The 17,480-nt window shown below is 41.9% G+C and overlaps 1 protein-coding gene across 1 annotated transcript in view; it reads left to right on the top strand.

Annotated features, from left to right (window-relative positions):
• gal3st3 (galactose-3-O-sulfotransferase 3) overlaps positions 1 to 17,480 on the top strand; it is a 46,796-nt gene that overhangs the window by 22,776 nt on the left and 6,540 nt on the right. The window contains exon 2 of the mRNA XM_040045116.1: positions 15,426 to 15,508. Within this exon, the coding sequence (XP_039901050.1) occupies positions 15,426 to 15,508 (83 nt within the window). The remainder of the gene's footprint in view (positions 1 to 15,425; positions 15,509 to 17,480) is intronic.

The raw sequence follows: 17,480 nt of genomic DNA, 5'->3' as shown, positions 1-17,480 counted from the left end.
GGTGCGCTTATACGTTACTCGACAACAACCTGAAAGAAAAGCAGATGTGAAATGTAAAAGTGAGGTTGCAGGGCAAATGTGACATTTGCATTTGGATGCAAACTAGAATGCGATATTCCCAATCCCCATATACCAGCATCGTTTCCTAAATGTTGCCAATACAGACAAAAGAAGTCGAATTTTAAGCACATTTTTAAAGATAAAATACATTTTATGAAAGTTTGAATTTATTTGACCTTGAAGAAGAGGTCAGAGTGTTACACCATGCTGTGATGTGTCGTGTGATACGAGTGGAAGCTGCTCCCTCAGATGCAGAGGGGAAAAAGCTGGCCATCGTGCAGAAAGCTGCAAAATCTGCCATTATTGGTTTTTCAACATCCCGGCGTGTTTGATGTGTTAAAGGTGTGGATGGAGGAGAAAGGTGGAGAAAGGTTTCTCAGCCTTCTGAAAGCACCACTGATAAAACGTACTCGACGCTTCAGTGGTGTTAAAAAAAACGCACCACTCGCCGCTCCTGTTCTTTCGCAGCATTGACGAGCTTTCTTCAACCTTTGACGCTGTAATTCAGACGTTATCACAAAACTGCTGTTGAGCCAAAATACACCACATTTCAGTGTATGGATTAGCCCGTAGACAGTGTCTATTCAAGCAGATGAAAAACCAGAAGATGTGCCTGTCATTTGACTTTGCTGAAGGGAACATTGTGTTGCTGATGTTCTGTTTCCCTCGTGTTCGTTCCCTGGATTTGGCTTAAGGCTTTTGTTAGCAACAAATGATCTAAAAGGCTTTTCATCGATAAGCACACAAGTACAAGGCCCGATGTTGATTCTACCCGCTCATTTGGTCTCAGGCCTCTTTCATTTTCTCCTGACATGTTCTCTGGTTGTCTTTTATCAAATCTCATCTCTCTCCCTTGCTGCCTCTGTTCTGCCTCTCCTCCCCATTTTCACCCCACATCCCCTCTCTCCCTCACTAACCCCATATCCCCCCCTCGCTCCCTGTTTCCCCCTTTTTTCCCTGCTGCTCTCTCATCACTCTCTCTGGGGGGTCATTTGGGGTAAGATAAAGCCTGAATGTGTGGGTCCACGGGGAGTCTACCCTGCAGACAAGTAATGATCCGCACACGCTCTTAGGCGCAGTCATGCACAAGCACTCACACACAGACGGGCAGGCACAAACACAGCTGCGTGCTCTCACACCCACCCAAACACACACACGTATTAACATACATGTTAAAGTATAGACATCCACTCTGTTTCCAGCCATCTCTAGCAGTTCCAGAAACAGGGTGGGGCGCGTGGCGATAAAGCACTGTAGGGATACGGGGAAGAGATAAAGGGTTGGGAGATGGAGAGATGGGGAGAGGAAAAGCCAAGAGGAGAGGTGGAGGAGGAGGCGTGGGTCAGTGAGGTGCAGTGGAGATTAAAGTAATGAGAATGGGAGGGAAGAGACTGTGGGGAGAGAGCGATGAGAGAAATAGTCTTTGCACGGGCGCAGGCAGAAGCTGTGATCCTCTTCGGGTCGTCGTCCACACCCCCACCCCCAACACACCCCAACAAAATAAGAAGTGTTTGATTCAGCGCCGTGTTTATTGACTGCTCGCGCTGAGCCCCGCCCTCCAAGCAGGCTTAATACCGCTTATCTCGTAAATAACAACAAATCTGACCTTTTTTACCAGAATTCATATCGGGCGGCAGCTACTGTGAACTTTTCCATCAATGGAGGCAAAGCTTGCAAAAGCACATGACATGAGTCTACTGGTTTGACTGGTTCACCTCTGCAGTGATGAATCAAAACACACTAATGTATGATATTGGTCAAAAGACAAAGGACTAAAAAGTAGTAAGACCTGAAGACATGGAGAGTTGCCCGGAGGCTTGATTTTTGCATCTTTTTTAATTTCCTCTAATTTCCCTCTAATTTGATTACTAATCTGCAGCGTGCATGTTAAAATATGCATGGAAATGCACGTACTTTAAAGACCAGAGCAGGTTTGGAAGGCTCACCATGATGTGTGTTGTTTTTGCAGTGATGACAGTGATGTGGATCCACTGTAAAAATCTGAACCTTTTCCTTCATTTAATGATTGATTTATTACTTATTTATACTGGCACAGTGTGAATGCCCATGGAAGTGGTCGTTATTAGTAAGAAAAGCTGTAAAAAAAATTGTGAAAATGCAGTTAAAAGTCCAAAATTTTAGCCCTCCTTTACATTTCCCACAGACGTCCTGTGGGCCAGATTGGAGTCTTTGCTGGGCCGATTCTGGCCCCCAGGCCTTATGTTTGACAGCCATGCCTTAAACCCATCTGCGTAACACAAAGCAAAACAGCATCCTCTGAGGACGTGCACACATTCTGATATAAATTATAATGGAGCAGCTGTGGCTGAGGAGGTGTGGGGGGTTCATCCCTGTGGCAAGACACTGAACCCAGGTACAATCAGTGTTTGTGTAAAGAAGTGTAATGAATACCTGACAGTGTGATTATCCATCCATCCATCCATTCGCTTCCGCTTATCCTTTTCAGGGTCGCGGGGGGCGCTGGAGCCCATCCCAGCTGTCATAGGGCGAAAGGCGGGGTACACCCTGGACAGGTCGCCAGTCTGTCGCAGGGCAGTGTGATTATACTTTTGTATTTTCTAATTATTTTTATTTCCTTTGAACGTTTTCTCTTTTCTGTTTCAGTTTGTTTCCAGAGTGGATTTTCTTTTTTTATTGTTTGAAAATGGTCAGTTCTGCTTTGGTTTTATCCGCTTCATTGTTAGTTTTAGTCCTTTTAATTATTACTGTGTGCAGGGAATGTGTCAGATGCTTTTTTAGGAAAATTAGAGCAGTGATTACGATAAAAACAGCTCTTTGAAAGCAGTTGACTGACTCATAGTGTATCATGGTATTGTAGATGTCCACAGTCTCAGTAAACATGTCTTTGAATGCCTCATCAGGCAAGTTGTAATAAAACTAAAGAAACTAACAGATTATAAAGCTAAGGATATTTCCCTACATTTTTATTCCTCAGCTGTAAAAGGCTAATGAGAAATTGTCGTCACCCCGCTGGGCGTGTGGGCGGAGTGCGAATGCAGTAACTCCCGAACAAGGTGACGTAGGTTTTTAAAATTCATACCATACCAAAGAAATGAGCTTTTTCCATGGCCCTACACAGATAGATGATAGATCGATGTCAGTGCTGGTAAGACAGAAATTAAAAAAGTTGCAGGAAAATGGCGTAATCGACACAAGTGTGAATGCACTGTGAGGTGAAATTTACAGAAATGATGAAACTATTACACGCATATATCTCATTTATTTTTCATTTCTACAAGAGAAAAAATAACTATAAATGACTGAGCTCAAGACTCACACTCCCGTCACTGGTTGTACACCAATAGATCAAAAAGGCACCTTTATCTTGTTGCTGCTGGAGTGCATGACTTCCCAATATTGCCTTAAAGCAGCCGTCTAGCCTAAGTATGAAATGGGTTTAAAAATATCTCTGCTCTTGGAGGATCTTTACTTCACTCAGAGGCATTAAGTGAAAGGGTGGAGCAGCGGAGACGCGGGCGAGGAGGCACATCTGTAGAAAATAACTTCCAAGCGTCATATCCCAGATTGATTTTTTAGAGGATTTCAGAGATAAGGGATCAGACATTAGAAAACAGCCTTCCTGGAAAATGAGTGATTTCTTAGACTGTCCCGAAGCCCCCTGAGGATTTCTCAGAACTTGATTAATACAGTAGCTCCGAATGGCACGCTTAAACAACTTTAAACAACAGTCTTAGCATTTAGCTGCCTTGCTCTCGAGTAAATCCCTTCAGTCGCGAACAAAATAAAGTCTTTGCCCTTAAGCAGCTACAGATATTAAGACACATGCCGGCATCAGGATGCAGCTGTTACCAGCACATCTTCGACTCCACCGCCGCTCGTCCAGCTATTGATTCTCTCTTTTCCAACAAGGGCACCCCACGACGTCTCACAATTTGCAAAGTCAAACCTAAGTCACTGCACCTTGTAAACAAAAACAATAATCAGATGAGATATTTATTGATCCCTGCAGGGCAGAAAATTGCTGGACTTTGTTGGGAGGTCAGATCGAAGGGCCGGGTGCCCTCGATCTGGAAAGGATCCAGTATCCAGATTTTACAGCTCGATTGTCACCGCAGGAGGTTTAAGACATACTCTGTTGGTATGCAGTCATGTGTATATTACAGAGGTTCTGATTGAAAAGCATGTTTTTCTAGGCTGTGCAATTAATCTAATTTGATATTACAGTTTTTTCTGAATGCTTAAACCCTAACTGTGATTCCTGTAGCACGATCTCTAAAACTATTCAGACTTATAGCAAAACCACTCACTGAGTTTGCAAAACTAAAAGCACAAAAACTGCTTTGCACTCAGTTTGCAATTTTGTAACACACACTTTGCAAAACTGTAGGCACAATTCACTGCACAACACTCAATTACCAAATTTCCAACACACTCCTAGCAAAAGTATACACATGTATGGCTATCATTAACACTAATTTGCCAACTGTCTGGCACACTTTCACATGTGAAAACTTTTTTAGATAATTAGTTCACTTTGCAATCAGCCTAAGCACTATAATACAGGTAAGCTGTGTGTGCGGAGTACAATGGAGGGAGCAGAAAGAGTGAGAAGTAGAGGAGGCCGAGGAAGAGGACGTGGAGGTGAAGAAGTAGGATGAAGAGGACGACAAGGACAAGGAGGAGCAAGAGGAAGACGAGGAGGGGGGAGAGGAAGGGTAGGAAGAGTAAGAAATAGAATTGCTGATGACATCAGAGCTACAATAGTGGACCATGTAATCAACCGTGGAACGACCCTGAGGGTAGCTGGCCAACGGGTCCAGCCTAACTCGAGCCGCTACACTGTAGCAAGTACCAGAAGGACATCTTGAAATGAGAATCGGTTAGTACAGTCACTTCGCACAAAGATTCGTAGCACTGCCGTATGCCAATGAGAAACACACCAATACCATTGATGTACAAATACTGAAATTGTTACTTTACAGAATTGCTAGATGACCAGATGCTGGGGGCAGAGGAAGCATGTTCACTGCAGACCAAGTAACCCATATAGTCATTATGGCGATTGCAAATAATCCTATACTTGGAAATAAACACTTGTGTTTGTTTTGATGTGTTTGAATCAACACCAGTACTTGAAGTTTGGATCCCTCCATGCTTATGGATCTATGACAGAAGTATGAGCTCAAACTGACATAGCCTACCTTGTGCACAGAGAAAGCAAAAGCCAGATGTGTTTTGTATTCATACCATCAGTGTGTAGTTGGTGCATTGTGTGCTTAGTAGATGATGGCTTGTGTGTACTGTTTGATACGGAAACACCATTTTTACGAAGGTGTGAAGAGTTAATCTAGCTGTGTTTGCTTTTCCAAGAGAACTACAATGTTTTGATGATTGGGTGACAGGTTTTCTTATTTGTGTGAAGAGTTTTGCAAAATTAGCCAATAGTTACAAAAAATGTGCTTAAGCAATCAGAAAAAACTGTAAGCCCTGATCTCAGCCTTTCTATGTGGAGTTTGAATGTTTTCCCTCAAACTCGCGCACAGATTAATTCGACTCAAGCCCGGATGACAAAAAGAGAGCCGCTGGTCCACAGCTGCCTGAGAGTTTTGTTTCTTTTTTTTTGCTTTTCTCCATTTGTTACCCACAAATCAGGTGGAAGTGGGTGGGCAAAAACACCACCCTGCTCTGAGCTTAAGTCCGAACCAGACAAATCTCTGTCTTCTCCCACTAACTCCACCTCATTTTTCTTTTATTTATTCCCTGTTTAAGTTCAATAAATGTGTGATGTGATGATTTTCTTGACCTTCGTGAGCACACACTGTGATAAAAGTTCCCAGATCGAGGTACTTACCTGCCTTACTGTCCCAGAGCGTTATTCAGCAGCTGGCACTTTATCACTTTATTTTAATAAAGTGACCCTTTCACCCGGGCTTGCCGTTATGGCCACTGCAGCTCTCGTTACTAATGTGAATGAAGCTTGAGGAACATGTGGATCTTGCACCAGCATCACTGGCTTGCTTGCACCTCAGAATTTTCCACATAGCTGATGAAGGGCACGAGTGATGCAAACGTAACCTCAGGTCTGCTCATGTATTTACAGTGTCATATGGGAAACTGGTGCTTTGCACTTGGTTTCCCAATGCCAACATCATTGCCTGGTGGCTGGGGTCAGAGTAGCTGTGCATGCGGTGTGTGTTTCAGAAAGAACTGGGATGGCATGTTGATACATAGTCACTGACATACGCACAGACCACTTTATGGGGCCGTTAAATTCCCACAAAAAGCAGCGTCACACCCGCCGGTGCAAGCTGTGCTTTGTTGTCCTTTGTTGTCCTTTGTTATGGTATGTTTTAGATCAAACTGATCATCAAAGTGAGGAAGAAAGGTGATATATTGCATGTATACGTGGCATGTCGACGTGAGTGTTTCAAAACCTGCTGGTATTTTTACACACAGTCATCTCTATAGTGCACAGTGAATGGTATGAAAAGGAGAAAAAATGCCTTGCTAATGTCAGAGGTCAGAGGGGAATGCTCAGATTGCTTTGAGCTAAGGCTGCAGCTGTCTCAAACCAGTCTCTTCATGTCACCGCATATTTTACTAGGTAAAATCTGTGTGTGTCTGCATGTTCACGCTGAGGAAGGTATTTTTGAAACATTCAAAGGTTCTCATAGCAACCTTCGAGCTGAGGTGTGGCCTTCGATTTTTGTTTTCTACAGCAAGAGAAGTTGCTTCAAAGGTCCTGATGGTGTTGATGTTAATAATTAATCTTAATAATTATTCAATGTTTACTTTAATAACCCCAGGTCAGTGGCAGAGTCACAGTTTTATGGTCCTGTAAAAAAGTGTATTTATTTATTTTTAAATTTTAATACCATTTAATTAACATAATATTTATTTATACTGATCTAAATGTGCAAAAATAATGTTAGTAAAAGCCTTGAAGTAAACACGGCCCAGCACACCCCATGCCCCCCTTTATACTCACCCCTGCTTGCTGCAGGTATTGCTGCCATATAAAGTGGGACGGCTGCTGTCAGGATTTTAACATTGTAATAAACGAAGTTAGCAGTTCATATTTTGTTTGAACTGCAGCAGATTTTCTCTGTGTGAAAGAGACGGTGGTGGATGGAGCAGCGACAGAGCCGGCTGTATCTCAGTAACGGCTTTAATGGTGATCAATGTAAGAAGCGCTGCTGGTTTGGACGTTTTCTTTCGCTCCACCTGAGCTCCGTGTCTCGGTAACAGCTCCGCCTCTCCTACTGCAGGTCTACTTTTAGTCACAAATGTGGGTGAAATGCACGTGTTTGCACTGTGACACCTGAGTGCTACAAAGTTACGGATTAAACAAAGCAAAGAAGAGAAAACATTTCATGTTCAAGATAATTTGAGTTAACAGATCAGAATAAATATCGAACAGAACTTGTTCGATATTTAGAAGAGCATCTCTGAACAACAGCCACAGACGTCCACATTAGATATGAGCTTTCCAGCTAGTATGTCTTTTACTGCCAGTGTCATTAGTGCAGAAGATTCATAGGAAATATAGTGTGTAGCATCTCATCTTATGGTGTTGACAGACTGAAAGGGTGCCTATGGACGTCTCTTCGTGTCGTTGCGTACTTTACTAGTTACACCTGTCCAACTGCTTTTTGGTGCGAATATCCAAACTGTCAATCTCATGACAGAAAGTCATTGTATGTAAGAACAGAAATATGTCCTAAATTATACTCCAACGTCCAACCTGAGCATCTGAATGAGGAAGAACTGTGTGTGAACGTGTCATGGTTGTTGTCACACAGGCTGTCCGTTTCACAACCTGCTGATCTGCTGGGATTTTTCTACACAACCATCTCTACAGTTTACAGGGAATGATGTGAAAAGGGGAAAAAAAATCCAGTGAGTTTTCCCCGCATTTATAAAATAGAGAAATACTTTTATCTGATGAGCAAAAACAAAAAGAAAAAACCCAAAAACCCATAGAAGTGTAAGAACACAGATTTTCCAAAGTAAAATACTCATCAGTTTCCATTTGAGAAACTGCAATAGTGTTGATAGTTTAGTGACAGTAAACCCTGTCATAGTTTTTACCTGCCTTATTGAAATCACGTTCAAAGAGTGTAAACTTGAATAAATAATCACAGGTACAGTAATGTCTGATTAAATAAGGTATGCATACAATCTAAACTAAACCTGGGCTAAAATAAAATAGCCTTTACTCTGTCTTCTGCATTTCTGTGTCTTCATGTTTAGGCTAGTTAATGATTAGGTCCAGTTGTGAGCCTTTAAATGCTGTGATAGCTGCACTGAAGAAAATCAAGCATTTCAGTGAATCTCAGTTTCAGACAGACTGTAGGGACAGAATTGTGTGTATATAATAAGGGAGCTTTCTACCAACATATTAAGCTGGTGTTGGTGTAATGGTGTATATTTGTCTTTGCATATTTTGGACCTCTTATTAAAGATATTCTTATTCAAGAAATCAAGCTGGTTTCTTGAACATAACATGACGAGTTCACTGTCCTCAGATGGCCTCCACAGTCACCAGATCACCAATCAATATGGACCAAAATTGTTTCCAGGACCTTGTTGAAGGTGAGACAATAAATTAAAGCAGCTTTGAAGGAAAAAGCTCGTCCAACCCAGTACGAGCAAAGTGTACCTAATGAGGTCCTGGTGACTGGTTAAGACTGTGTTACGCTGTCCTGTCTGACAACAATTATGCCAGGTTGAACTCTGGCATGTTACCTTTAATGTGTTTGTGTACTTACATGTAATGGCTTTCTTTAATGAGATAGACTGTTTGGAGTTAATCGATCAGCAGGAAGCCACAGGCAAACACAGTGTGATAAAAATACAAGAAATACATGCGGTGGAGTCAAAGTCTGGAATGATGCGTGTGGCTTTTATTTCTTTGAAGCATTAAAGAGCATCTAAGTGTTGTAAAAGTCCCTTTATGGTCAGAGATCATAATGTGGCATCAGTATAGATGACACGATTATAGAGTGGAGCAGCTGCTGTTGCCCCGCAGCGAGGAAGCTACTTATACACGCTCATTAGGTAGAAGTCAGCTTTGCATTTGTGTGTGTGGCAAAGGTCTGCAGTGAACAGCTGTTCAAATGCGCGTGTTAGTTTGATAGTTTTTTCCTCTGCTTCTGTATCAAGCAGTGGCTGTTGAGTGTTACTGTGTGCGTTAGGTTCTCTCTCTCACCGCATGTATTATGTGTCTTCTAATCGTAATTCTCTTGTGTCGCTGCTGGATTTCTGCAGAGCCGGGCTACTCCAACGCTCACCCCTGGTTTGCACAGAGCCAAAGGAAATATAACTTTTTAAGAGTGTTTCGCTTTTTTTTTTTTTCACTGATTCATGAAGTATTGACATTTTGGAGATATTGTGTTTTCACATAACAGCAGCGGAGATGTAAAAAGAAGACCTCTGGGAGAACAGAGGTACACTCTCCGAAAGATAGTAGAGACTGGAGGACAGAATTTGAAAAACCTGCTGGGAAAATTTAAAAGAGATGCTGTTTTCTGACTTTTCTCCATCTCAGATTGAATTGTGTTTGCAAACTGTCGCAGCCGGAAAGAAAAACATATCCAGTGCCGGTTAGCCTGGTTTGGGTTGGCATCACTTTGAACATGGAAGTATTTCGTTGCTAGCTTTGTGTTAGCATGCTCGTTTGCTCGGAAAGTGGTGCCGCTGTGTTTGCAGCGGGAGGTAGTTGTTTCTGCCACTTTGCATATTTACACATGCTATTTTCATCCTTTCTACAGCACACACTGAGGTGAGGCAGTTGACGCAACATGTATTACGCTACAGTCATAAAAGCGGAAACAGTTTAGGGGGTAAAAGGCCACTAATCCACTGTACTCCGACTTTTTAGTTACCTCTGCCTGTCTGTGGGTCAAGCTTAGAGCAGACAACAAAAGCAGTGATGCAGAAACGTAGCATAGATTCACAATAAAATGAGTACTGCACTGATGGAAGAGACTTGGCACAAAGTTTGGGAGCAGATAAATTAAAAAAGACACGAATAAGCACAGTTGTCGCCTCATCGCTTGCTGGATGATTTAAAACTATTGTTATTAGAGCTTCATTACAAACTAATATGTGTATGTATTTAACAGGCCAAATGTGAGAACCCTACTACATCTAATGTTTTAGTAAAGAGGGAACGAGAACAAAGCGTTATTGTGATTTACAAGCACGTTACATAAACTGTGTCTGCAGAGAAATATGAGTCTCTAACAAATATGTGCTTTTTACAAAGACAAAAGCACACTATTGTAGGTATGTGAGGTGTGGTGATATGTTTCAGTAAAATTCCACCTTAGCGTCATCCTCAACACACGCATGCACACATGCATGCAGCAGCTTTCTTTGCCTTTTAAATGAACAGTCAAACAGAATTCAGCCATGTGTATCACAGATATGTTCCATGTGTCTGTGGTAGATGCATTTACTGAGAACAACAAGTGTTATCAGTTCATCAGTAGCTAAGTTAGTTGCAGCTTTTTTTTTTTTTGGACTAAATTAAATTAGAGATACCAGAATGAAACTTAAAAACACTGAACAACAAAGGATATGAGGTTTTAGGAACGAGCAAAGCCGCCAAGTCCGGGGTAATGAGCAACACGCTGATGCCTTCATTTTATTCACAAAACAAGCCGTATTACTACCACTGACAGGATTGGGTGTCCTCTCACTCGGTGCTTTTGTATCTGCAGCGATCGTTAGAGAAACCTAATCAGACATTTTTAATTAAAGAGGCCAGAGTGTTTGTGCCGAAGGAGGATAAAGAGGAGGAAGATGATTACGAGGTGAAGGGAGGAGAGGGTGGCAGCGGCTGAGGGTGGATGAAGGGGAAGAGGTCGAGTCTGCCTGCTGAAAGCCACTTAAATCCCTTTCTTATTAACTCACTGTGACACATGATCTTCCTCCATCCCCCTCACACACACACACACACACACACACACACACACATCTACACTCACAGCGCTACAAACCTGCTCTTCTTACTTCTTACTGCTTCATTGTGTCTTATCACGGCCTTGCATCAGCTTTGGCCTTGATGTCATTGCTCACCGAATCACGATGGATCGGTCTGTGTTTACGTGCTTCGTTCAAAACAGGTATTACGCTGACATTTTCTTATGCAAATGAGATCTACCCTTTAGGTGAAGAACCCGGGGTAACTAAATGTAATTAATCAGCCTGGAAAAGGTAACATTTCTTAGGATGGTGATGAAAAGTCTGTCTCGCTCCGCTTCATGCAGATGTAGCTGTTGTTGTTTGACTGCATGAAATGGAGCCATATGAACCATCCAGAAATCAAACCATGGAATAATCATGCTGCATTTTCTTTACGTTGGATTAGCTCAGTAGCGGCAGTAGCAACCAAAGGCATGTAGAGGCACTGTCCCAATCCATCAACTGAACCTTTATCTTTTACACCTATTACACTGAAGTGCAGACATGTCTACACACTGCGGTTCCTAGCATGGGAAAGGGTGAGCTGATTGGCTGCTCACCATGTTGTGCATTCAAAGATGCTCTTCTGCATACATGGTTGTAACTCTGTCGCCTTTCTATCAGCTTCAAGCAGCCATTCTCCCATGAAGGTACCCGTTAAAACCACGGTATGTTGAGGCCTGATGGACGTGGGTTTGCAGCAGCAAGTGCTGAGTACCTGTCTACATGTCTATACATAAATGCATTGGGTTTTTACTATGTATCTGGCTGATTATATATTTGTATTAAAGAGAAGTTAAACAGATGTACCTAATGAAGTGAGTTGAAGTAGCTTTTGCCGTGTTTAAAATTCCCATTGAAGCCATATTTAAACATTTACCCTCGTTCCCACTTTAGCTTTTTTAGCAGACATCACTCGGGTTCATCTGCAAATGCTGAATGCAGCCATTTTTATTCTCTGTTTCAGTAGCAATGCAGTTCATGGAGTCCCACAGCTTTTCCACTCATACTGGAAAACCTCATTAAAAACAAAAAGACTGTGTTTTTTGTGCATTCACCTAATCACCTCTAATATTTGTGTGCCTGAACACAGGTTTAGGAGCTTCTTTGTTTGTTGAGAAAAATGCAAAGGGATCTGAGAAATCAGTTGCTAAAGTGAAACATTTTCCACAGAGGCATGTGTCATCTTCTGTGGGTCCAAGAGTGAGTGACAGTTAGTCCCAAAGTACCGAAGGAAAACATGAGTATCTCCATCCACAGAGACTGTGTTTTATTTATTAAAGAGAAGAAAAGAACCCACTTCCACACTAAGTGCGATGAGTAGTTTTCAGACAGTCTGCGCTCAGGTGAAGTCTTGACAGTTCTTCTTTCCAGTGGAGCAGAGAACAACTTTTGCTGTAAATCAAAGAACACATAGCTGGGGAATGATAAGCGCTGCACAGAGAAACCACTTGTGGATCTAAGCAATTCATTCATTGTTCTCATACCTCTTGGATAACGTGCTATCACCTTCGGATTTTACACTGCAGCATCTAGGCACATTAAAGTGCTTAGAACCCATTCTAATAAACACGGGGAACCTCGGGATGATGATGATTGGTCGAATAGATTCTTTCCACTAGAAAATTAAGATGTCAGCATCATTTGTTGATGAGGTCTGATTAAAACGGAGAAATAGACTGAAAGCAAAGTCTTTATTGAATTCAAATCCAGTGGAGGAAACGAAATGTCGACCGATGAAAGGAAGACTTTTGCTCACATTTGAACTCAACTAGCATAAGCTTGACCATGGGGAAACATTTTTGGGTTAAACCCTGGTTTTCATCATGAAATCTGCAACACTTAACAAACACACAGGTAAATGATGCTCAGATGATACTAAATGTGGAAGGAAAGCATCCCACACACCACCACCACTAACCTAAATCTTTGATTCAAAGCAGGATGAATCCATGGTCTCCTATTATTTACATCAAATTCTTAGCATCTGATTGTTGCAGCAGAAATCGAGACTCATCATTTTCTTATATTGTCCAATTTTGGTGAGTGTGGGCAAACTGAAGCCTCCATTTCCTGTTCCTAACTGAGAGGAGTTGCCCCGGGCCAGTCTTATCTGCACGCCTTTGTTTTAACAAGTGGTTATTAGCGTTACTGCGGGATTCATATCAGCGCAAAGCCGTCTTTCTCTGATGTCTAACATCAACGGGACACCCAGACTGCCGTGTGATTGGCTGATTAGATATTTACATTAACAAGCAGTTTACAGTTTATATTAACTAATTACCCTGTTAAATGATGTAAAATAACTGTATTGTTTGATTCTACTTACCAAGTTTTGATATCTGTGGATCTGGAAGTTTACCGTCTTAATGTCACGTTGCTGAGACGGAGTCTACCGTGTACAGAAAGTCTGTAATAATATTGTTTCGCCATATGAACCTATCAGCACTGTAAATATGGAAGTGTAGCGAGTGAGTCTCTCTGCTTTTGCACCACAGAGTCTTTGTAGCAAATGTGATACAAATTAATATGTCATTTCTTTATTTCAGTGAACACTGGCAACTACTTCATGGTTAAGACTTTAAATGGTTAATATCTTTGCTAAGAAAAAAAGAGGCAAAAAAGCAGATTAATTGATTCAAATATAAAGATAAACATTAGCAGCATGCCTTGTGCAGCTCTGTGGACTATTCTTTGAACCAAACTGGCAGCTCTGCCACATAAGAATTGCAGGAGTTGGGACTGAAATTTGAGGTTATGAATGAGCAATTCAGTATAAAAACATAAATGAATAAGAATAGATCCAGTTGTGGTCAGATGGTTGTGTCATCAGGAGAGCAGAGGGCACAAATCAACAAATCAAACTGTGCGTCTGCACAATCTGTGTCAATTAGTGTGAGAGCACGGCTGCCTGTTTGGTATCAGAGCAGGCTTACGGCTTTGTGCATTTGTGTGCCCACACACGTGTGTTTACGCACATTCCTGCAGCCAACAGCTGTTCAAGGCTTTTAAAGCTGGGAGGAAAAAAACAACAGGAGTGAATGTCGGTATACACTCGGCTCATTCTCTCTTAATCTTCTACAAATCAACATGAGGTCAGCTGTTACTTCTTCACTGAAAGCTTAATTACTTTTTGGGTACATTTGGAGATTTGACTTTGGATTCGTGACTTACTGTTCTCCAACAATTGTGCTTCCTCTGCACAAAGATCCCCCCCAAATCTTGTTTTTATTCATGAGCTGTGGGTTTTGAACAAAAGCCTGACTCTGTGCTCTATAGCTGTGTTTTTTTTTCTTGTCTTTTTCCTGAAATGCGTTATTTGACAGCTTTATTGAGTATGTGCTTGCTTCTGAATTTAAAACGTGAGTTCTTGTTTAGTGAAAAAAAAAGCTTTTTTAGGGGGCAGTACATTTTATTGAGATAATCTTTAACTGATCTATTAAAAAAAAAGACATTAAACCACCATTTAAATCAAATAAAACTATGTTTGTCGAAATGTATTGATTATTTCACTCCTGCATACAACATCTGCATCTGTACAGCAAAAGACTAACGATCATGTTTGTTTGAGTGGGTGGCAGCAGCTCTGCCACGGTCAGTAGTTTCCCCCACTGGGACCACGGGTGCTTCAAACTGATGCACTTGTGCTCCTTCACAAACGGCATATGCAGTGTAAAATCCAGCTGCTGGGAGTAACGCGAGCTCGCGTCTCCTCTGCTGGCATCCATGCAGATCGTAACATCACAGTGTAATCAAGGAGAGAGACGTCAGCTATTGTTATGCAAGTGAGACGCTGTCGAGAGAGGCTTGGATTCCCTCCCGGGTTCCACTGCCCGTCGTAGCTTTTCAGCGGCACGGGTCGAGTGTCACGAGGAGTTTCTGCTATAGAGCGCTCTCAGCGTGATGTGCTGCTTTTGTTTTTTTTTGCTTTCCACACGTGCGTATGTCATTTCTAACAAGACCTAATGTACGAGGCCATTTGCCCAGGGTGTCAGTAAATGTGACTGTTACAGCTGTGGAAGGTAATGAAGGTATCGTTCACTGTGTTATTAGTGAGTGACAAAAGCCAAGACGCATCCCCCTCTCCTGCTAATGGATCCCAGCAGTTATTGAATAAATCATCCTGCGTCGTGTCCGTCTCTTGCTCTTATTCGCTTTCTCGATTCCCTTTCCTTTCTCTCCTTTCGCTTTTCATTACTGCTTCCTTTCATCATTTCAGTCTCTTAACCTTCTCTTCTTTTCTTGTCCCCCAATTTCGCGTTGCCCATTTTCTCCGTCGCTCTCCCTCGAACCTGATCCTCATATTTGCTTTCTCATTACACCTCCATCTGCTCTCGTTCCCGCCACCCTCCTGCTCTCTGTTTTTGCTTAAGTTCTCACTCGCTGTCTCTTTTTTCTTCTGCCTCCCACAGATGTGGAAGAAGAAGATATTCCTGGTCATCATTGCCATCAGTACCATCAGTCTTCTGCTGCACCATGGGGGTCACTTGACCTGGTGAGTGACCCACGATATGAAAACACATTAAATATCCGTTATTCTTCTATAAATCCATATGGTCCTTGTTACAGTGAAAAATCCTGACAGTCGTTGTGCCACACTTTTGCCTCATAGGCATTAATAGAGAGGGGCTTATTATTAAAGTCAAGCATAGAAACCTTGAGCGCCTAAGCACCGCCATGCTGGTCGAGGGACCAATTATAAAAGTAGAGTGCTGTAGACTTTTGACAGCCCAGCATTTTGCTCTCTTTCAACTTCCTATTCTCAACGTCTTTATCGTCTCACTTCACTGAACGCTCTTGTTTCCACATCCCACCTCTTATCATTGACTCTGCAGTGAGCACTGCATTCTTTATATTACTTTATTCAGTGATATTTACCAAACACCTCAGATTTTAGGAGAATTTAGAACTGGTATCCTGCAGTGCTTACAGCAAATGCATTAACTGCACATGTCAGCTGTGTTCCACCACATCCCAAAAGTGCTTTATTAGGTTGAGATCTGTGACTGTGGAGGTCGTTTAAGTATAGTGGACTCATTGTTGGGATCAAGAAACCAGTTTGACCAGTTTGTGACATGGTGTGTTGTCCTGATGGAAGCAGCCACTGTGGTCAGTCATAAAGATCGAGATGCTAAGCAACAATACTCAGATATAGGCTGTGGTGTTTAAATGATGCTCAACTGGTACTAAATGGTCCAAAATGAGGAAAATATCCCCCAAACTTGTACATCACCACCAGCTGAAACTGCTGGTACAAGGCAGGTTGGCTCCATGCTTTCATATTAAATACACAAAATTCTGACACGACCGTCAGAAGAAATCAAGACTCTTCAGACCAGGCAACATTTTTCCAATTCTACTCTATTCTATTGTCAGGTTTTGGTGAGTCCGTGTGAAATGTAGCTTTTCTCGGAGTGTGGTCTCCTGCTTCAAAGCTCGACACATTGTGCTTTATTTTTGCATACCTTCAGGACATACAGTTAGGTCCATAAATATTTGGACAGAGACAACTTCTGTCTTCTTTTCTGCACATTACCACAATTCATTTTAACCGAAGCAACTCAGATGCAGTTGAAGTGCATAATTTCAACTTTAATTTAGTGGGTTGAACAATTGCATAAAAATGTGAGGATCTAAAGCATTTCTTTTAACATAATCTCTTCATATCAGTGGGTCAAAAGTAATTGGACAAATTAAATAACTGAAAATAAGATGTTCATTTCTAATACCTGGTTGAAAACCCTTTGATGGCAAGGACAGTCTGAAGGTTTGAACTCATGGACATCACCAGGTTTCCTCCTTTTTAATGCTCTGCCCGGCCTTTACTGCAGAGCAGTCTTTCAGTTGCTGTTTGCTTGTGGACCCTTCTGACCGAAGTTTAGTCTTCAACAGTGAAATGCATGCTCAGTTGGGTTAAGATCAGGTAACTGACTTGGCCATTCAAAACTATTCCACTTCATCCACATCATCAATAAATACTAGTGCCCAGTGCCACTGGCCCAAGCCATCATACTCCCTCTGCCATGTTTTGCAGATGATGTGCTATGCTTTGGATCATGAGCCGTTCCACGCCTTCTCCATACTTTTTTCTTGGCATCATTCTGATAGATGTTGATCTTGGTTTCATCTGTCCAAAGAACGTTTTTTTCCAGAACTGTGCTGGCTTTCTTAGATATTTTTTTAAGCAAAGTCCAATCTAGCCTTTCTATTCTTGGGGCTTATGAGTGACTTGCACCTTGCATTGAACCCTCTGTATTTACTTTCATGCAGTCTTTCACGCAGTGTTGTTCACTTGGTTGGCTGTTGTGAAGCTGTTTCTCTTCACCATGCAAATGATTCTACGATCATCCACCAAAGCTGTCTTCATGGACGTCCAGGTCTTTTTGCATCGCTGAGTTCACCAGTGCTTTCTTTCTTTCTTTCTTTCTTTCTTTCTTTGAATGGACCAAACTGTAGACTTTGCCACT

Source organism: Simochromis diagramma, unplaced genomic scaffold (assembly GCF_900408965.1).
Source record: "Simochromis diagramma unplaced genomic scaffold, fSimDia1.1 OVJJ01000590.1, whole genome shotgun sequence".
NCBI lineage: Eukaryota > Metazoa > Chordata > Actinopteri > Cichliformes > Cichlidae > Simochromis > Simochromis diagramma.
The sequence above is the reverse complement of the archived record's forward strand: the minus strand, read 5'-3'. Positions and strand labels throughout refer to the sequence as shown.